This window comes from Ranitomeya variabilis, chromosome 2 (genome assembly GCF_051348905.1).
Source record: "Ranitomeya variabilis isolate aRanVar5 chromosome 2, aRanVar5.hap1, whole genome shotgun sequence".
NCBI lineage: Eukaryota > Metazoa > Chordata > Amphibia > Anura > Dendrobatidae > Ranitomeya > Ranitomeya variabilis.
The window spans coordinates 250,505,441-250,524,069 of NC_135233.1; the positions used below are offsets into that span (position 1 = coordinate 250,505,441).

Consider the following 18,629-nt stretch of genomic DNA (forward strand, 5'->3'; position numbering starts at 1 on the left):
AATAAATTCATCTAGGGGTGCAGTGATTATATCGACACAACAGGTGTGTCACAAACTTTTATACCATTGGGCAGTGAAGAGAAAATAATTTACATTTACCACCAAGATTGTGTGTTAGCCACAAGTTTTACATTTTCACGCAGGGAAAAAAATGGCACCATAGTTTGTCCCACAATTTCTGCTGAATGTAGAAATACCCCATATGTGGCTGTATAGTATTACTTAGCCATACGGAGAGACTTGGGAGGGACAGAGCGCTATTTGCCTCCTGGAGAACAGATTTTCCTAGACTAGTTTGTGGATTCCATATACAGAGCCCATAAGTGCTAGAAAAGCAGAATCCCACCCCCCTCATGTGACCCCATTTTGGAAATGATACCCCTTTGGGAATTTATCTGCAGGTGTAGTGACGATTTTGACTCCATGGGTGTTTTCCAGTAACAAGCAGCAATGAATGTTGAGGAGTGAAAATTGAAACTTTGCGCCATTTAACTTTTTCAATGCAAAGTTTGCGTACACCTTGTCGTGTTCGGAGTACCCCTGATGTGCCTAAACAGTTGAAATCCCCCACTAGTGACACCATTTTGGAAACTAGACCCCTCAGGGTTAACTTATAACCCGACAAAAGGGCAATACATGGCAAGGGAGTTAAATATATCAAATTTTGAAGAAAACCAAAAAAGTAAGCCGCCCAACAATATCTTTAAAAAGTTGTAATTCTATATTAGTGCAATGATTTAAAAAAAAAAAAAAAAAAAAAAAAATCTGGTAAAAAAAGATTTGTACAGCGAATAAATGTGGTATTCCGGTTACATATAAAGTCTAATTATGTAATAATTCAACTCCCAAGTTCCATGATGAAACTTGATACTGTAGGGCATTGACAATACTGATATCATACACAAGCATGGTTATTTAACCTTAACTAAACGGAACCTCTCACCAGTTTTGGCTGATATAAGTTATGGCCATCACCTTTCCGGGCTGATATATAGTATTCTATGATGCTGTATATCTGCCCCAACACGACCTGGAAGAGAAGAACGTTAACTTTTATTATACTCACCTGCGGGGTGGTCCGGTCCGATGGGTGTCGCAGGTCTTGGTCCGGAGCCTCCCATCTTCTTGCGATGCTGCCCTCCTGCTTGCTTCGTGTGGGTGACGCGTCCCTGCATCATCCACACAGTCTCCTCGGCATCCCGCTTTTGCACAGGTGTACATCTCTGTCCTGTTGAGGGCAAAACAAAGTACTGTGTGCGCAGGTATCGGGAAAGGTCAAAGAGTGTGTAGGTTGGACCTGCCTGAAATATCTATGTCCAGACCTGGTCAACCTTTATCTGTGCTGCCCTCTCTGGTGCCATGGGAGTGATTCAGAAATGCTTCAGGTACAGCTTGCATTTAATGTGGTCTTGCTTTTTAGAGGCCGTAATGGCACAGCGAATATAAAAAAACGTAGAGTAGGACTGCCCCATTATGAGAATGCCGTGAAGTGGCGGGGTGGCTCAAAGAATTGATCGTTTGCTAAATGTCTCATTTTTGAAACTCAGTTCGAAATCAATATGTGCATGTGCACTTTGTTTTGCGTTCTGACCACAAGCAGCGCTGGCTTCTCCCCCTTTTTTACCAGCAATCTGCCCCAGTGTGTCCAGCATATTACCCCCAGTGTGTCCAGCAATCTGCCCCAGTGTCTCCAGCATTGCCCCCAGACAGTGTGTCCAGCAATCTGCCCCAGTGTCTCCAGCATTGCCCCCAGACAGTGTGTCCAGCAATCTGCCCCAGTGTCTCCAGCATTGCCCCCAGACAGTGTGTCCAGCAATCTGCCCCAGTGTCTCCAGCATTGCCCCCAGTGTGTCCACAGCAATCTGCCCCAGTGTGTCCAGCATATTACCCCCAGTGTGTCCAGCATATTACCCCCAGTGTGTCCAGCAATCTGCCCCAGTGTGTCCAGCATATTACCCCCAGTGTGTCCAGCATTGCCCCCAGACAGTGTGTCCAGCAATCTGCCCCAGTGTCTCCAGCATTGCACCCAGTGTCCACCAGCAATCTGCCCCTGTGTGTCCAGCATTGCCCCCAGACAGTGTGTCCACTAGCAATCTGCCCCAGTGTGTCCACTAGCAATCTGCCCCAGTGTGTCCACTAGCAATCTGCCCCAGTGTGTCCACTAGCAATCTGCCCCAGTGTGTCCACTAGCAATCTGCCCCAGTGTGTCCACTAGCAATCTGCCCCAGTGTGTCCAGCAATCTGCCCCAGTGTGTCCAGCAATCTGCCCCAGTGTGTCCAGCAATCTGCCCCAGTGTGTCCAGCATTGCCCCTAGACAGTGTGTCCAGCATATTACCCCCAGTGTGTCCAGCATTGCCCCCAGACAGTGTGTCCAGCAATCTGCCCGTGTGTGTCCAGCATTGCCCCCAGACAGTGTCCAGCAATCTGCCCGTGTGTCCAGCATTGCCCCCAGACAGTGTGTCCACCAGCAATCTGCCCTAGTGTGTCCAGCATTGCCTCCAGTGTGTCCACCAGCAATCTGCCCTAGTGTGTCCAGCATTGCCCCCAGTGTGTCCACCAGCAATCTGCCCCAGTGTGTCCAGCATTGCCCACAGACAGTGTGTCCACCAGCAATCTGCCCCAGTGTGTCCAGCATTGCCCCCCAGTGTGTCCAGCATTGCCCCCCAGTGTGTCCAGCAATCTGCCCCAGTGTGTCCAACATTGCCCCCAGTGTGTCCACCAGCAATCTGCCCCAGTGTGTCCAGCATTGCCCCCAGTGTCCACCAGCAATCTGCCCCAGTGTGTCCAGCATTGCCCCCAGACAGTGTCCACCAGCAATCTGCCCCAGTGTGTCCAGCATTGCCCCCAGACAGTGTGTCCACCAGCAATCTGCCCCAGTGTGTCCAGCATTGCCCCCAGACAGTGTCCACCAGCAATCTGCCCCAGTGTGTCCAGCATTGCCCCCAGACAGTGTGTCCACCAGCAATCTGCCCCAGTGTGTCCAGCATTGCCCCCAGACAGTGTGTCCACCAGCAATCTGCCCCAGTGTGTCCAGCATTGCCCCCAGACAGTGTGTCCACCAGCAATCTGCCCCAGTGTGTCCAGCATTGCCCCCCAGTGTGTCCAGCAATCTGCCCCAGTATCTCCAGCATTGCCCCCAGACAGTGTGTCCACCAGCAATCTGCCCCTGTGTGTCCAGCATTGCCCCCAGACAGTGTGTCCAGCAATCTGCCCCAGTGTGTCCAACATTGCCCCCAGACAGTGTGTCCAGCAATCTGCCCCAGTGTCTCCAGCATTGCCCCCAGACAGTGTGTCCACCAGCAATCTGCCCCAGTGTGTCCAGCATTCTGGCCTGCCCGGGCCCCCCGGATTGCCGTTAGCAAAAAAAAAAAAAATTGAGTTCTCCTCACCTGACCTGGGCGCTCCAGCAGCGAGCTCCCTCCAGCAGCGCGCACTCGCCAGCGACTGACAATGACGTCAGACGCTGGCGACGTGTGCGCTGCGCCTGCGGCCGACTTCAGCTGCCAGCCTCCAATTGGCTGGCGGCTGTTGTTAACTAGTGACGTGCGGGCGCGCGCCCGCACGTCAATAGGTGAAACTGCTGCAGCGCCGGTAGGGGCCCGGTGAGCAGATGAGACGGGGCCCGATGCGGGCCCCCTCTCTGCCCACCGGGCCCATATTCCAGTCAGGGCAGTAATGCCCTGATGGCGGCGGGCAATCTGAGCGGTAGCCTAGGGCCCCCCCACACCACTGGGCCCTGGGCTACCGCCCAGATTGACACTATTATAATCCGCCCCTGAGTAGTATAATACACAGGTAAGGTCATATAAGGGAATAACATCATCTAGTGAGTAAAGGAAGAATCGCATATCCATTTAAAAAAAAAAAAAGCTAATCAAACAAAAACCATTATAAAATATCAATTATAGCATAATTCAAAGGGTAGTTAAACCCATGTAGATACATTTTTAAAAGTATTTGGAAATTTATAAAGTGCAATATCTAGTGCATAACTTTACGGTCCCATATAAGTACAAAGGTTTTATAAGTTGTTCATAGAAACGATCAGTTCTAAACCAGTGTTAGTCCCTGCAAGGAAGATATCCGTAATTTCAATAAAGCGTTCGTTATAATCACAGGGGCGGACATACCGCATGTGCAGCCGGTGCAGCTGCACAGGGGCCCAGAGGTTGAGGGGGGTCCCTGCAGGACGGCTAATAATGAGGGCAATCTGGCCGGTTTATCTGGCCCCGAGGGCCCGTGGCCAGATAGCCCTCATGTGCGGCGGGCAGGGAGAGATCCCTGCAGCTCCGCTGCCTCAAAGAGAAACTGGCAACGGGGCTGCAGCGATCCGTCCTCCTCCCTTCCCGCTCTTCCTGTCTCTCACACAGCAGCGCGGCTGGGCGCTGCTGTGCCAGAAAGAGGAAGCTGCCGGCGACTGTAATCCACGGAGAGGTAGGTGTTTGCTGATTCTGCACTGTCAGAGGAAGGATGCAATACTGTGCGACCTCTTCTCACAGTCTGCTGAGCTACATGTATCCAATCCTCCCCTGTGTGATACTGTCTGCTGAGCTACATGTATCCAATCCTCTCCTGTGTAATACTGTGCTGATCTACATGTATCCAATTCTCCCGTGTGATACTGTCTGCTGAGCTACATGTATCCAATTCTCCCGTGATACTGTCTGCTGAGCTGTGTATCTAATCCTCCCCTGTGTGATACTGTCTGCTGAGCTACATGTATCCAATTCTCCCGTGTAATACTGTCTGCTGAGCTACATGTATCCAATTCTCCCGTGATACTGTCTGCTGAGCTGTGTATCTAATCCTCCCCTGTGTGATACTGTCTGCTGAGCTACATGTATCCAATTCTCCTGTGTAATACTGTCTGCTGAGCTACATGTATCCAATCCTATGTGATGCTGTCTGCTGAGCTACATTTATCCAATCCTCCCGTGTGATACTGTCTGCTGAGCTACATTTATCCAAACCTCCTCTGTGATACTGTCTGCTGAGCTACATTTATCCAAACCTCCTCTGTGATAGTCTGCTGAGCTACATGTATCCAATCCTATGTGATGCTGTCTGCTGAGCTACATTTATCCAATCCTCCCGTGTGATACTGTCTGCTGAGCTACATTTATCCAATTCTCCCCTGTGTGATACTGTCTGCTGAGCCACATGTATCCAATCCTCCCCTCTGTGATACTGTCTACTGAGCTAAATGTATCTAAGTAATTTTGACCGGGGTTGCCCAAAAGTTTGCATGCTACTGTTATTGTGAACAGTTAAGCAAGTTGAAGATAAAATTATCTATTAAATGCCTAAAGTTAAAGATGACATATATATATATATATACATACAGCTCTGGCAAAAATTAAGCGACCACTGCGAAATGTTCAGTCTGTCTGATTTTTCTCTTTATAGGGATATTTGAGTAAAATGTAAATTGTTCTTTTTATTCTATAAATTTCTGACAACATGTCTCCGAAGTTCCAAGCAACAAATTTTGTTTTTTTTTTCTGAGAAAGAAAAATGGTCAAAAAACAAAAAAAAAACAACCCAGTGCTTTCAGACATCAAATAATGCAAAGAAAACAAGTTCATAATCATTTAGAAACGACAATACTAATGTTTTAACTCAGGAAGAGTTCAGAAATCAATATTTTGTGGAATAACCATGATTTTTAATCACAGCTTTCATGCGTCTTGGCATGCTTTCCACCAGTCTTTCACACTGCTTCTGGCGCAAAAATGTATGCGGTTCTTCTCTGTTTGATGGCTTGAGACTATCCATCATCCTCTTGATTACATTCCAGAGGTTTTCATTGTGGTTCAGGTCTGGAGATTGGGCTGCCCATGACAGGGATTTGATGTCGTGGTCTCTTAATTTTTGCCAGAACTGTATTTTTTCATTTTTAACATTTTAAAAATTACAAAAAGGAAAATGGGCTGATGCTAAAGTTTGGGCACCCCGCATAGTTAGTACCTAGTAGCACTCCCTTTTGCAAGTATCACAGTTTATTAATGCTTTTTGTAGCCAGACAAGAGTCTTTCAATTCTTCTTTGAGGGATTTTCAGCCATTCTTCCTTAGAAAATTCTTCCAGTTCTGTGAAGTTCCTGGGTCGTCTTGCATACACTGCTATTTTGAGGTCTAGTCACGGATTTTCAACGATATTCAGATCAGGGGACTGTGAGGGCCATCCTAAACCTCCAGCTTGCGCCTTTTGAGGGCGTCTATTGTGGATTTTGACGTGTGATTAGGATCATTATCCATTTGTAGAAGCCATCCTCTTCAACGTCTGCTTTTTTTTTTATAGATGGTGTTATGTTTGCATCAAGAATTAGTTGGAATTTCATTAAATCCATTCTTCCCTCTACCTGTGAAATGTTCCCTGTACCATTAGCTGCCTCACAACCCCAAAGCATGATTGATCCTTCCCCACGCTTAATGGTTGGCGAGATGTTCTTTTCCAGAAATTCTGTGCCCTTTTTTCTCCACACATACCCTTTGATCATTGTGACCAAAGAGTCCTATATACCCTCGTCAGTCCACAAGACTTGTTTCCAAAATGTATCAGGCTTGTTTAGATGTCCTGAATGTTATGGTGAGGACGCAGGAGAGGTTTTCTTCTGATGACACTTCCATGAAAGCCATATTTGTGCAGGTGTCTCTGAACAGTAGAACAATGTACTTCAACTCCAGATTCTGTTAAATCTTTCTGAAAGTCTTTTGCAGTAAAGCGGGGGTTCTGATTTGCCTCTCTAGCAATACTACAAGCAGCCCAAACTGAAATTTTGCTTGATCTTCCAGACCTTATCTTGACCTCCACTGTTCCTGGTATGTGCCATTTCTTAATTACATTTTGAACTAAGGAAAGGGCATCTTGAAAATGCTTTGCTATCTTCTTAGAGCCTTCTCCTGCGTTGTGGGCCTCCACCATTTTCAGAAGGCTAAGTAGCTGCTTAGAAAAACTCATGGCTGGGAAATTTGCATCACCTGGCCTTTCCTCGCGATGGTAGTGAACAAGCCATAACCCTAACAGGCTAATTAAGGTCTGACACCTTATCCAAGCACACAAATCTCCAAGGGGGCACAAACTTCTGCATCATCCCATCTTCCTTCTTGTAATTTTTAAAATGTATAAAATGTAAAAAATTAATATAAATATATATATATATATATATATATATATATATATATATATATATATATACAGCACAGACCAAAAGTTTAGACATACCTTCTCATTTAAAGTTTTTTCTGTATTTTCATGACTATGAAAATTGTAAATTCACACTGAAGGCATCAAAACTATGAATTAACACATGTGGAATTATATACTTAACAAAAAAATGTGAAACAACTGAAATTATGTCTTATATTCTGGGTTCTTCAAAGTAGCCACCTTTTGCTTTGATGACTGCTTTGCACACTCTTGGCATTCTCTTGATGAGCTTCAAGAGGTAGTCACCGGATATGGTTTTCACTTCACAGGTGTGCCCTGTCAGGTTTATTAAGTGGGATTTTTTGCCGTATAAATGGGGTTGGGACCATCAGTTGTGTTGAGCAGAAGTCTGGTGGATACACAGCTGATAGTCCTACTGAATAGACTGTTAGAATTTGTATTATGGCAAGAAAAAAGCAGCTAAGTAAAGAAAAATGAGTGGCCATCATTGCTTTAAGAAATGAAGGTCAATCACCCTGAAAAATTGGGAAAACTTTGAAAGTGTCACCAAGTGCAGTTGCAAGAACCATCAAGCGCTACAAAGAAACTGGCTCACATGAGGACGGACCCAGGAAAGGAAGACCAAGAGTCACCTCTGCTTCTGAGGATAAGTTTATCCGAGTCACCAGCCTCCGAAATCGCAGGTTAACAGCAGCTCAGATTAGAGACCAGGCCAATGCCACACAGAGTTCTAGCAGCAGACACATCTCTACAACAACTGTTAAGAGGAGACTTTGTGCAGCAGGCCTTCATGGTAAAATAGCTGCTAGGAAACCACTGCTAAGGGCAGGAAACAAGCAGAAAAGACTTGTTTGGGCTAAAGAACACAAGGAATGGACATTAGACCAGTGGAAATCTGTGCTTTGGTCTGATGAGTTCAAATTTGAGATTTTTAGTTCCAACCACCCGGTCTTTGTGCGACGCAGAAAAGGTGAACGGATGGACTCTACATGCCTGGTTCCCACCGTGAAGCATGGAGGAGGAGGTGTGATGATGTGGAGGTGCTTTGCTGGTGACACTGTTGGGGATTTATTCAAAATTGAAGGCATACTGAACAAGCATGGCTACCACAGCATCTTGCAGCGGCATGCTATTCCATCCGGTTTGCGTTTAGTTGGACCATCATTTATTTTTCAACAGGACAATGACCCCAAACATACCTCCAGGCTGTGTAAGGGCTATTTGACCAAGAAGGAGAGTGATGGGGTGCTACGCCAGATGACCTGGCCTCCACAGTGACCAGACCTGAACCCAACCAAGATGGTTTGGGGTGAGCTGGACCGCAGAGTGAAGGCAAAAGGGCCAACAAGTGCTAAGCATCTCTGGGAACTCCTTCAAGATTGTTGGAAGACCATTTCCGGTGACTACCTCTTGAAGCTCATCAAGAGAATGCCAAGAGTGTGCAAAGCATTCATCAAAGCAAAAGGTGGCTACTTTGAAGAACCTAGAATATAAGACATATTTTCAGGTGTTTCACACTTTTTTGTGAAGTATATAATTCCACATGTGTTAATTCATAGTTTTGATGCCTTCAGTGTGAATTTACAATTTTCATATTCATGAAAATACAGAAAAATCTTTAAATTAGGTGTGTCCAAACTTTTGGTCTATACTGTGTATATATAATAAATATATATATATATATATATATATATATATATATATATGTATATGCAGCGCCCCAGAGTCCTGGTCGTTGCAGTACTGTGGCTCCGCCACCATGGGGAGCTATGGTACGTCTGATGGCACTGAAGGAGTTCATCTGACCAGGTATCACAGACACCAATATGTTTCACAGTCGGGCCTCCGGGGGGAGCTAAGGGTTCTATTCACTAGGCCACTCCCCACCATAGTGGGTAAACTGGGGGTCAGGCAGGAAGTTAGAGGAGAAAGCTGACTGGGTTGGACCAGACAACACCTTGTGGCAGAGAGTGTTGTAGGGGAAGATACAGTAGGGTCTCTGTCAGGGGTGGGATCCTGACAGAGGCTTGGCAACTGGAAAGAACGTAACGGGACCGTGCCTGCTCAGGATAGCGGCGGTGCCCAAGGAAGGATCAGAAGCGAGATAGATTGTGCTGAGTGAGAAACAAGATCAAAGCGATAGGAGAATACCAGTAGGAGTCGTGCTGTAAGACCGAGGCAACATCCTACTGAGGCGCACAACCGGTGGCCGGAACGCCGAGGGAGTATTATAACATTCAGCTTCAAGCAATACTCTAAACAGCGGCAGGACAGTCAGTCTCAGGTGGGCTGTCTCACCTAAATCACCTATGCAGTCTTGGGGGGCAACTTGTGGAGAGGGGCGACTCTAGGGTCCCGGAAGAGCTCCGAGCCTACCCGTCAAACGGGTGCCGTCCTAACCAGAACATCAGGGAGGGACGGAGGATTAGCAGAACATCATGTAATCGAGTTGTGAGGGAACTTAAGAAACAGACACAACAGTTGTGGGGACTTTCCGTAAGCACAGCAGGGGAGGACCACAACACATAGCGCAAGCAGGAAGGCACAGATTTCCACCTGTGAAGAGAACTCTGAAGGTGCCATTGGACCGGCCGGACTTGCGCAGCCTGGTGAACCGTATTCTGGACTGAGGACCCAGAAATCTTCAGTAAAGAGACTGCAACCTGGTGTCCTCGTTATTTATCGCGACTGCACCCCACAACTGCACCATTATCATCACACTCCATTCCTATTATCTTATCTAAAACCGTGCGCCCCACGGCAGGGTCACGGACCGGGGCCTAGCCGCCGTGACAACCCCAGAGCAGAGACTCAGAGGCCCGGTACCGGGTACCCCCTCGGCCCTGCGGCGGTGGGGGCGCTACACATATATATATATATATATATATATATATATATATACACTCACCGGCCACTTTATTAGGTACACCTGTCCAACTTCTTGTTAACACTTAATTTCTAATCAGCCAATCACATGGCGGCAACTCAGTGCATTTAGGCATGTAGACATGGTCAAGACAATCTCCTGCAGTTCAAACCGAGCATCAGTATGGGGAAGAAAGGTGATTTGAGTGCCTTTGAACGTGGCATGGTTGTTGGTGCCAGAAGGGCTGGTCTGAGTATTTCAGAAACTGCTGATCTACTGGGATTTTCACGCACAACCATCTCTAGGGTTTACAGAGAATGGTCCGAAAAAGAAAAAAAATCCAGTGAGCGGCAGTTCTGTGGGCGGAAATGCCTTGTTGATGCCAGAGGTCAGAGGAGAATGGGCAGACTGGTTCGAGCTGATAGAAAGGCAACAGTGACTCAAATCGCCACCCGTTACAACCAAGGTAGGCCTAAGAGCATCTCTGAACGCACAGTGCGTCGAACTTTGAGGCAGATGGGCTACAGCAGCAGAAGACCACACCGGGTACCACTCCTTTCAGCTAAGAACAGGAAACTGAGGCTACAATTTGTACAAGCTCATCGAAATTGGACAGTAGAAGATTGGAAAAACGTTGCTTGGTCTGATGAGTCTCGATTTCTGCTGCGACATTCGGATGGTAGGGTCAGAATTTGGCGTAAACAACATGAAAGCATGGATCCATCCTGCCTTGTATGGAGCATCTTTGGGATGTGCAGCCGACAAATCTGCGGCAACTGTGTGATGCCATCATGTCAATATGGACCAAAATCTCTGAGGAATGCTTCCAGCACCTTGTTGAATCTATGCCACGAAGAATTGAGGCAGTTCTGAAGGCAAAAGGGGGTCCAACCCGTTACTAGCATGGTGTACCTAATAAAGTGGCCGGTGAGTGTATATATATTATACTAAGGAAATGTGTCATGTTTAACTTTAGGCCTTTTAGAGATAATTTAATTTTCAATTGCTTAATTGTTCAAAATAACAGTAATTTTGACCAGAAAGGCCCAAACTTTTACATGTCACTGTATCCTGGGTAATACCCTCTACTGAGCTGCATGTGTCTATTCCTATCATGTGTGATACTGCTTGCTAAGCCATGTATCTAATCTTATCTTGTGCAATTTGGTCTGCTGAGACGTGTAACCAATTTTATGTAATACGGTCTGCTATATAATCATAGAATGTTAGAGTTGGAAGGGACCTCCTGGGTCATCTGGTCCAACCTCTGCTCAAAGCAGGATTCACTAAATCATCCCAGACAGATGTCTGTCCAGCCTCTGTTTGAAGACTTCCATTGAAGGAGAACTCACCACCTCTCGTGGCAGCCTGTTCCACTCATTGATTCCCCTCACTGTCAAAAAGTTCTTTTCTAATATCTAATCTGTGTCTCCTCCCTTTGTTTCATCCCATTGCTTCTAGTCTTTCCTTGTGCAAATGAGAATAAAGATGATCCTTCTACAATGTGACAGCCCTTGAGATATTTGTAGACAGCTATTAAGTCTCCTCTCAGTCTTCTTTTTTGCAAGCTAAACATTCCCAAATCCTGTAAACATTCCTCATAGGCCATGGTTTGCAGACCGGGCACCATTCTGGTCGCTCTTCTCTGAACTTGCCCCAGTTTGTTGATGTCTTCTTTAACCCCTTCACCCCCAAGGGTGGTTTGCACGTTAATGACCGGGCCAATTTTTACAATTCTGACCACTGTCCCTTTATGAGGCTATAACTCTGGAACGCTTCAACGGATCTTGGCGATTCTGACATTGTTTTCTCGTGACATATTGTACTTCATGTTAGTGGTAAAATTTATTCGATATAACTTGCGTTTATTTGTGAAAAAAATGGAAATTTGGCGAAAATTTTGAAAATTTTGCAATTTTCCAACTTTGAATTTTTATGCCCTTAAATCACAGACATATGTCACGCAAAATACTTAATAAGTAACATTTCCCACATGTCTACTTTACATCAGTACAATTTTGGAACCAAAATTTTTTTTTGTGACGGAGTTATAAGGGTTAAAAGTTGACCAGCAATTTCTCATTTTTACAACACCATTTTTTTTTAGGGACCACATCTCATTTGAAGTCATTTTGAGGGGTCTATATGATAGAAAATACTCAAGTGTGACACCATTCTAAAAACTGCACCCCTCAAGGTGCTCAAAACCACATTCAAGAAGTTTATTAACCCTTCAGGTGTTTCACAGGAATTTTTGGAATGTTTAAATAAAAATGAACATTTAACTTTTTTTCACACAAAATTTATTTCAGCTCCAATTTGTTTTATTTTACCAAGGGTAACAGGAGAAAATGGACCCCCAAAGTTGCTGTACAATTTGTCCTGAGTACGCTGATACCCCATATGTGGGGGTAAACCACTGTTTGGGCGTATGGCAGAGCTCGGAAGGAAAGGAGCGCCATTTGACTTTTCAATGCAAAATTGACTGGAATTGAGATGGGACGCCATGTTGCGTTTGGAGAGCTCCTGATGTGCCTAAACACTGAAACCCCCTACAAGTGACACCATTTTGGAAAGTAGACCCCCTAAGGAACTTATCTTGATGTGTGGTGAGCACTTTGACCCACCAAGTGCTTCACAGAAGTTTATAATGCAGAGCCGTAAAAATAAAAAATCATATTTTTTCACAAAAATGATCTTTTCGCCCCCAATTTTTTATTTTCCCAAGAGTAAGAGAAGAAATTGGACCCCAAAAAATGTTGTCCAATTTGTCCTGAGTACGCTGATACCCCATATGTGGGTGTAAACCATTGTTTGGGCGCATGGCAGAGCTTGGAAGGGAAGGAGCGCCATTTGACTTTTCAATGCAAAATTGACTGGAATTGAGATGGGACGCCATGTTGCGTTTGGAGAGCCCCTGATGTGCCTAAACATTGAAACTCCCTACAAGTGACACCATTTTGGAAAGTAGACCCCCTAAGGAACTTATCTAGATGTGTGGTGAGCACTTTGACCCACCAAGTGCTTCACAGAAGTTTATAATGCAGAGCCGTAAAAATAAAAAATCATATTTTTTCACAAAAATGATCTTTTCGCCCCCAATTTTTTATTTTCCCAAGAGTAAGAGAAGAAATTGGACCCCAAAAAATGTTGTCCAATTTGTCCTGAGTACGCTGATACCCCATATGTGGGTGTAAACCATTTTTTGGGCCCATGGCAGAGCTTGGAAGGGAAGGAGCGCCATTTGACTTTTCAATGCAAAATTGACTGGAATTGAGATGGGACGCCATGTTGCGTTTGGAGAGCCCCTGATGTGCCTAAACATTGAAACTCCCTACAAGTGACACCATTTTGGAAAGTAGACCCCCTAAGGAACTTATCTAGATGTGTGGTGAGCACTTTGACCCACCAAGTGCTTCACAGAAGTTTATAATGCAGAGCCGTAAAAATAAAAAATCATATTTTTTCACAAAAATGATCTTTTCGCCCCCAATTTTTTATTTTCCCAAGAGTAAGAGAAGAAATTGGACCCCAAAAAATGTTGTCCAATTTGTCCTGAGTATGCTGATACCCCATATGTGGGTGTAAACCATTGTTTGGGCGCATGGCAGAGCTTGGAAGGGAAGGAGCGCCATTTGACTTTTCAATGCAAAATTGACTGGAATTGAGATGGGACGCCATGTTGCGTTTGGAGAGCCCCTGATGTGCCTAAACATTGAAACTCCCTACAAGTGACACCATTTTGGAAAGTAGACCCCCTAAGGAACTTATCTAGATGTGTGGTGAGCACTTTGACCCACCAAGTGCTTCACAGAAGTTTATAATGCAGAGCCGTAAAAATAAAAAATCATATTTTTTCACAAAAATTATCTTTTTGCCCCCAATTTTTTATGTTCCCAAGGGTAAGAGAAGAAATTGGACCCCAAAAAATGTTGTGCAATTTGTCCTGAGTACGCTGATACCCCATATGTGGGTGTAAACCATTGTTTGGGCGCATGGCAGAGCTTGGAAGGGAAGGAGCGCCATTTGACTTTTCAATGCAAAATTGACTGGAATTGAGATGGGACGCCATGTTGCGTTTGGAGAGCCCCTGATGTGCCTAAACATTGAAACTCCCTACAAGTGACACCATTTTGGAAAGTAGACCCCCTAAGGAACTTATCTAGATGTGTTTTGAGAGCTTTGAACCCCCAAGTGTTTCACTACAGATCGGAAGGGAAGGAGCGCCATTTGGAATGCAGACTTAAATGGATTGGTCAGCAGCCGTCACGTTGCATTTGCAGAGCCCCTGATGTACCCAAACAGTAAAAAAAACCCCACAAGTGACCCCATATTGGAAACTAGACCTCCCAAGGAACTTATCTAGATGTGTTGTGAGAACTTTGAACCCCCAAGTGTTTCACTACAGTTTATAACGCAGAGCCGTGAAAATAAAACATCTTTTTTTTCCCACAAAAATGATTTTTAGCCCCCCAAATTTTTATTTTCCTAAGGATAACAAGAGAACTTGGACCCCAGAAGTTGTTGTTCAATTTGTCCCGAGTACGCTGATAACACATATGTTGGGGTAAACCCCTTTTTGGGCGCACGGGAGAGCTCGGAAGGGAAGGAGCACTGTTTTACTTTTTCAACGCAGAATTGGCTGGAATTGAGATTGGACGCCATGTCACGCTTGGAGAGCCCCTGATGTGCCTGGACAGTGGAAAGCCCCCAATTCTACCTGAAACCCTAACCCAAACACACCCCTAACCCTAATCCCAACGGTAACCCTAACCACACCCCTAGCCCTGACACACCCATAATTCTAATCCCAACCCTAATCCAAACGTAAATGTAATCCAAACCCTAACCCTAACTTTAGCCCCAACCCTAACTTTAGCCCCAATCCTAACTTTACCTCCAACCCTAGCCCTAACCCTACCCCTAACCCTAACCCTAAACGTGACTGAAATACGTGGCACTGAAATACGTGGCACTGAAATACGTGGCACTGAAATACGTGGCACTGAAATACGTGGCACTGAAACACGTGGCACTGAAACACGTGGCACTGAAACACGTGATACGTGGCACTGAAATACGTGGCACTGAAATACGTGGCACTGAAATACGTGGCACTGAAATACGTGGCACTGAAATACGTGGCACTGAAATGCGTGGCACTGAAATACGTGGCACTTAAATACGTGGCACTGAAATACGTGATACGTGGCACTGAAATACGTGGCACTGAAATACGTGGCACTGAAATACGTGGCACTTAAATACGTGGCACTTAAATACGTGGCACTTAAATACGTGGCACTTAAATACGTGGCACTGAAATATGTGATACGTGGCACTTAAATACGTGGCACTGAAATATGTGATACGTGGCACTTAAATACGTGGCACTGAAATATGTGATACGTGGCACTGAAATACGTGGCACTGAAATACGTGGCACTTAAATACGTGGCACTTAAATACGTGGCACTTAAATATGTGATATGTGGCACTTAAATACGTGGCACTGAAACACGTGGCACTGAAATACGTGATACGTGGCACTGAAATACGTGGCACTGAAATACGTGGCACTGAAATACGTGGCACTGAAATACGTGGCACTGAAATACGTGGTACTAAAATATGTGGCACTGAAATACGTGATACGTGGCACTGAAATACGTGGCACTGAAATACGTGGTACTAAAATATGTTGCACTGAAATACGTGATACGTGGCACTGAAATACGTGATACGTGGCACTGAAATACGTGGCACTGAAACACGTGGCACTGAAATACGTGATACGTGGCACTGAAATACATGGCACTGAAATACGTGGCACTTAAATACGTGGCACTTAAATACGTGGCACTTAAATACGTGGCACTGAAATATGTGATACGTGGCACTGAAATACGTGGCACTGAAATACGTGGCACTGAAATACGTGGCACTTAAATACGTGGCACTTAAATACGTGGCACTTAAATACGTGGCACTGAAATATGTGATACGTGGCACTTAAATACGTGGCACTTAAATACGTGGCACTTAAATACGTGGCACTGAAATATGTGATACGTGGCACTTAAATACGTGGCACTGAAATACGTGGCACTGAAATACGTGGCACTGAAATACGTGGCACTGAAATACGTGGCACTTAAATATGTGATACGTGGCACTTAAATACGTGGCACTGAAATACGTGGCACTGAAATACGTGGCACTGAAATACGTGGCACTTAAATACGTGGCACTTAAATACGTGGCACTTAAATACGTGGCACTGAAACACGTGGCACTGAAATACGTGATACGTGGCACTGAAATACGTGGCACTGAAATACGTGGCACTGAAATACGTGGCACTGAAATACGTGGCACTATGACTGTCAGAAAATGTTCATTAAACGGTTAGGGGTGAGGTTAGGGGTAGAGTTAGGGTTAGGGTTTGGATCCCTTTATCACCTTGATGGTGGTGGGTGGCTTTTCAGTGTGTTTTCTGTTTTTTTCCGATAAAAATGCATGCGTTTTTAACGCAAACAAACGCATGTGCTTAAAAACGCAAGAAAATACTGCAGGTTGTATTTCTGAAAATGAACGCATGCAGAAAAAAACCGCATGCGTTTGAAAACGCGACCAAACGCGTACAAAAAAACCGCATGCGTTTTCAATGTTAAATATAGGGAAAAAACGCATGCGTTTTTTTGTGCAAAAAACGCTGCAGACAAAAACGCAAGTGTGAAACCAGCGACGCTTTTTATAGCAAAAAAGTTTTTGCGTCTCCACATTTTGAGACCTATAATTTTTCCACATTTTGCTCCACAGAGTCATGTGAGGTCTTGTTTTTTGCGGGACGAGTTGACGTTTTTATTGGTAACATTTTCGGACACGTGACCGTTTTTGATCGCTTTTTATTCCGATTTTTGTGAGGCAGAATGACCAAAAACCTGCTATTCATGAATTTCTTTTGGGGGAGGCGTTTATACCGTTCCGCGTTTGGTAAAATTGATAAAGCAGTTTTATTCTTCGGGTCAGTACGATTACAGCGATATCTCATTTATATCATTTTTTTTATGTTTTGGCGCTTTTATACGATAAAAACTATTTTATAGAAAAAATAATTATTTTGGTATCGCTTTATTCTCAGGACTATAACTTTTTTATTTTTTTGCTGATGATGCTGTATGGCGGCTTGTTTTTTGCGGGACAAGATGACGTTTTCAGCGGTACCATGGATATTTATATCAGTCTTTTTGATCGCGTGTTATTCCACTTTTTGTTTGGCGGTATGGTAATAAAGCGTTGTTTTTTGCCTCGTTTTTTTTTTTTTTTTTTTCTTACGGTGTTTACTGAAGGAGTTAACTAGTGGGGCAGTTTTATAGGTTGGGTCGTTACGGACGCGGCGATACTAAATATGTGTACTTTTATTGTTTTGTTTTTTTAATTTAGATAAAGAAATGTATTTATGGGAATAATATATAATTTTTTTTTATTATTTATTTAGGATTTTTTTTTTTTTTTTACACATGTGGAAAAATTTTTTTTTTACTTTTTTACTTTGTCCCAGGGGGGGACAATACAGATCATTGATCTGGCAGTGTGCACAGCACTCTGCCAGATCGACGATCTGCTGTGCAGGGCTGCAGGCTTACCAAGTGTCTGCTCTGAGCAGACACTCGGTAAGCCACCTCCTTCCCTGCAGGACCCGGATGCCGCGGCCATCTTGGATCCGGGACCTGCAGCCAGGAAGGAGGTAGGAGATCCTCGCAGAAACGCGATCACATCGCGTTGCTCCGGGGGTCTCAGGGAAGCCCGCAGGGAGCCCCCTCCCTGCGCGATGCTTCCCTATACCGCCGGTACACTGCGATCATGTTTGATCGCGGTGTGCCGGGGGTTAATGTGCCGGGGGCGGTCCATGACCGCTCCTGGCACATAGTGCCGGATGTCAGCTGCGATATGCAGCCGACACCCGGCCGCGATCGGCCGCGCTCCCCCCGTGAGCGCGGCCGATCGGTGATGACGTACTATCCCGTCGGCGGTCATACGGGCCCACCCCACCTCGACGGGATAGTACGTCAGATGTCAGGAAGGGGTTAAAATGTGGTGCCCAAAACTGGACACAGTATTCCAGATGAGGTCTGACCAAAGAGTAGAGGGCAATAATGACTTCATGTGATCTAGACTGTATGCTTCTGTCAATACATCCCAGAATTGTATTTGCCTTAGTTGCTGCTGCATCACACTGTTGACTCATGTTCAGTCTGTGATCTATTAGTATACCCAAGTCATTTTCACATGTGCTGTTGCTTAGCCCTATTCCTCCCATTCTGTAGATGTTTTTTCCATTTTTATTGCCCAGATGTAGTACTTTGCATTTTTCCCTGTTAAAAATCATTATGTTAGTTGCTCCCCACTGCTCCAGTTTATTTATAATCCTATCATGTGTGATATTGTCTGCTGAGCTGTGTATCTAATCCTATCCGGTGTGATACTGTCTGCTGAGCCGTGTATCTAATCCCATCCTGCTTGGTGTGCACAGGATCATACCCATGCTGTGAGTGACAGGAGTGTCCGCAGCTCTGATGGTTTAGTTTAC

General features: G+C 45.0%; 1 protein-coding gene across 1 annotated transcript in view; it reads right to left on the reverse strand.

The window, feature by feature from the left end:
• LOC143805342 (uncharacterized) overlaps positions 1-18,629 on the reverse strand; it is a 47,799-nt gene that overhangs the window by 19,380 nt on the left and 9,790 nt on the right. The window contains exon 3 of the mRNA XM_077284579.1: positions 1,067-1,228. Within this exon, the coding sequence (XP_077140694.1) occupies positions 1,067-1,228 (162 nt within the window). The remainder of the gene's footprint in view (positions 1-1,066; positions 1,229-18,629) is intronic.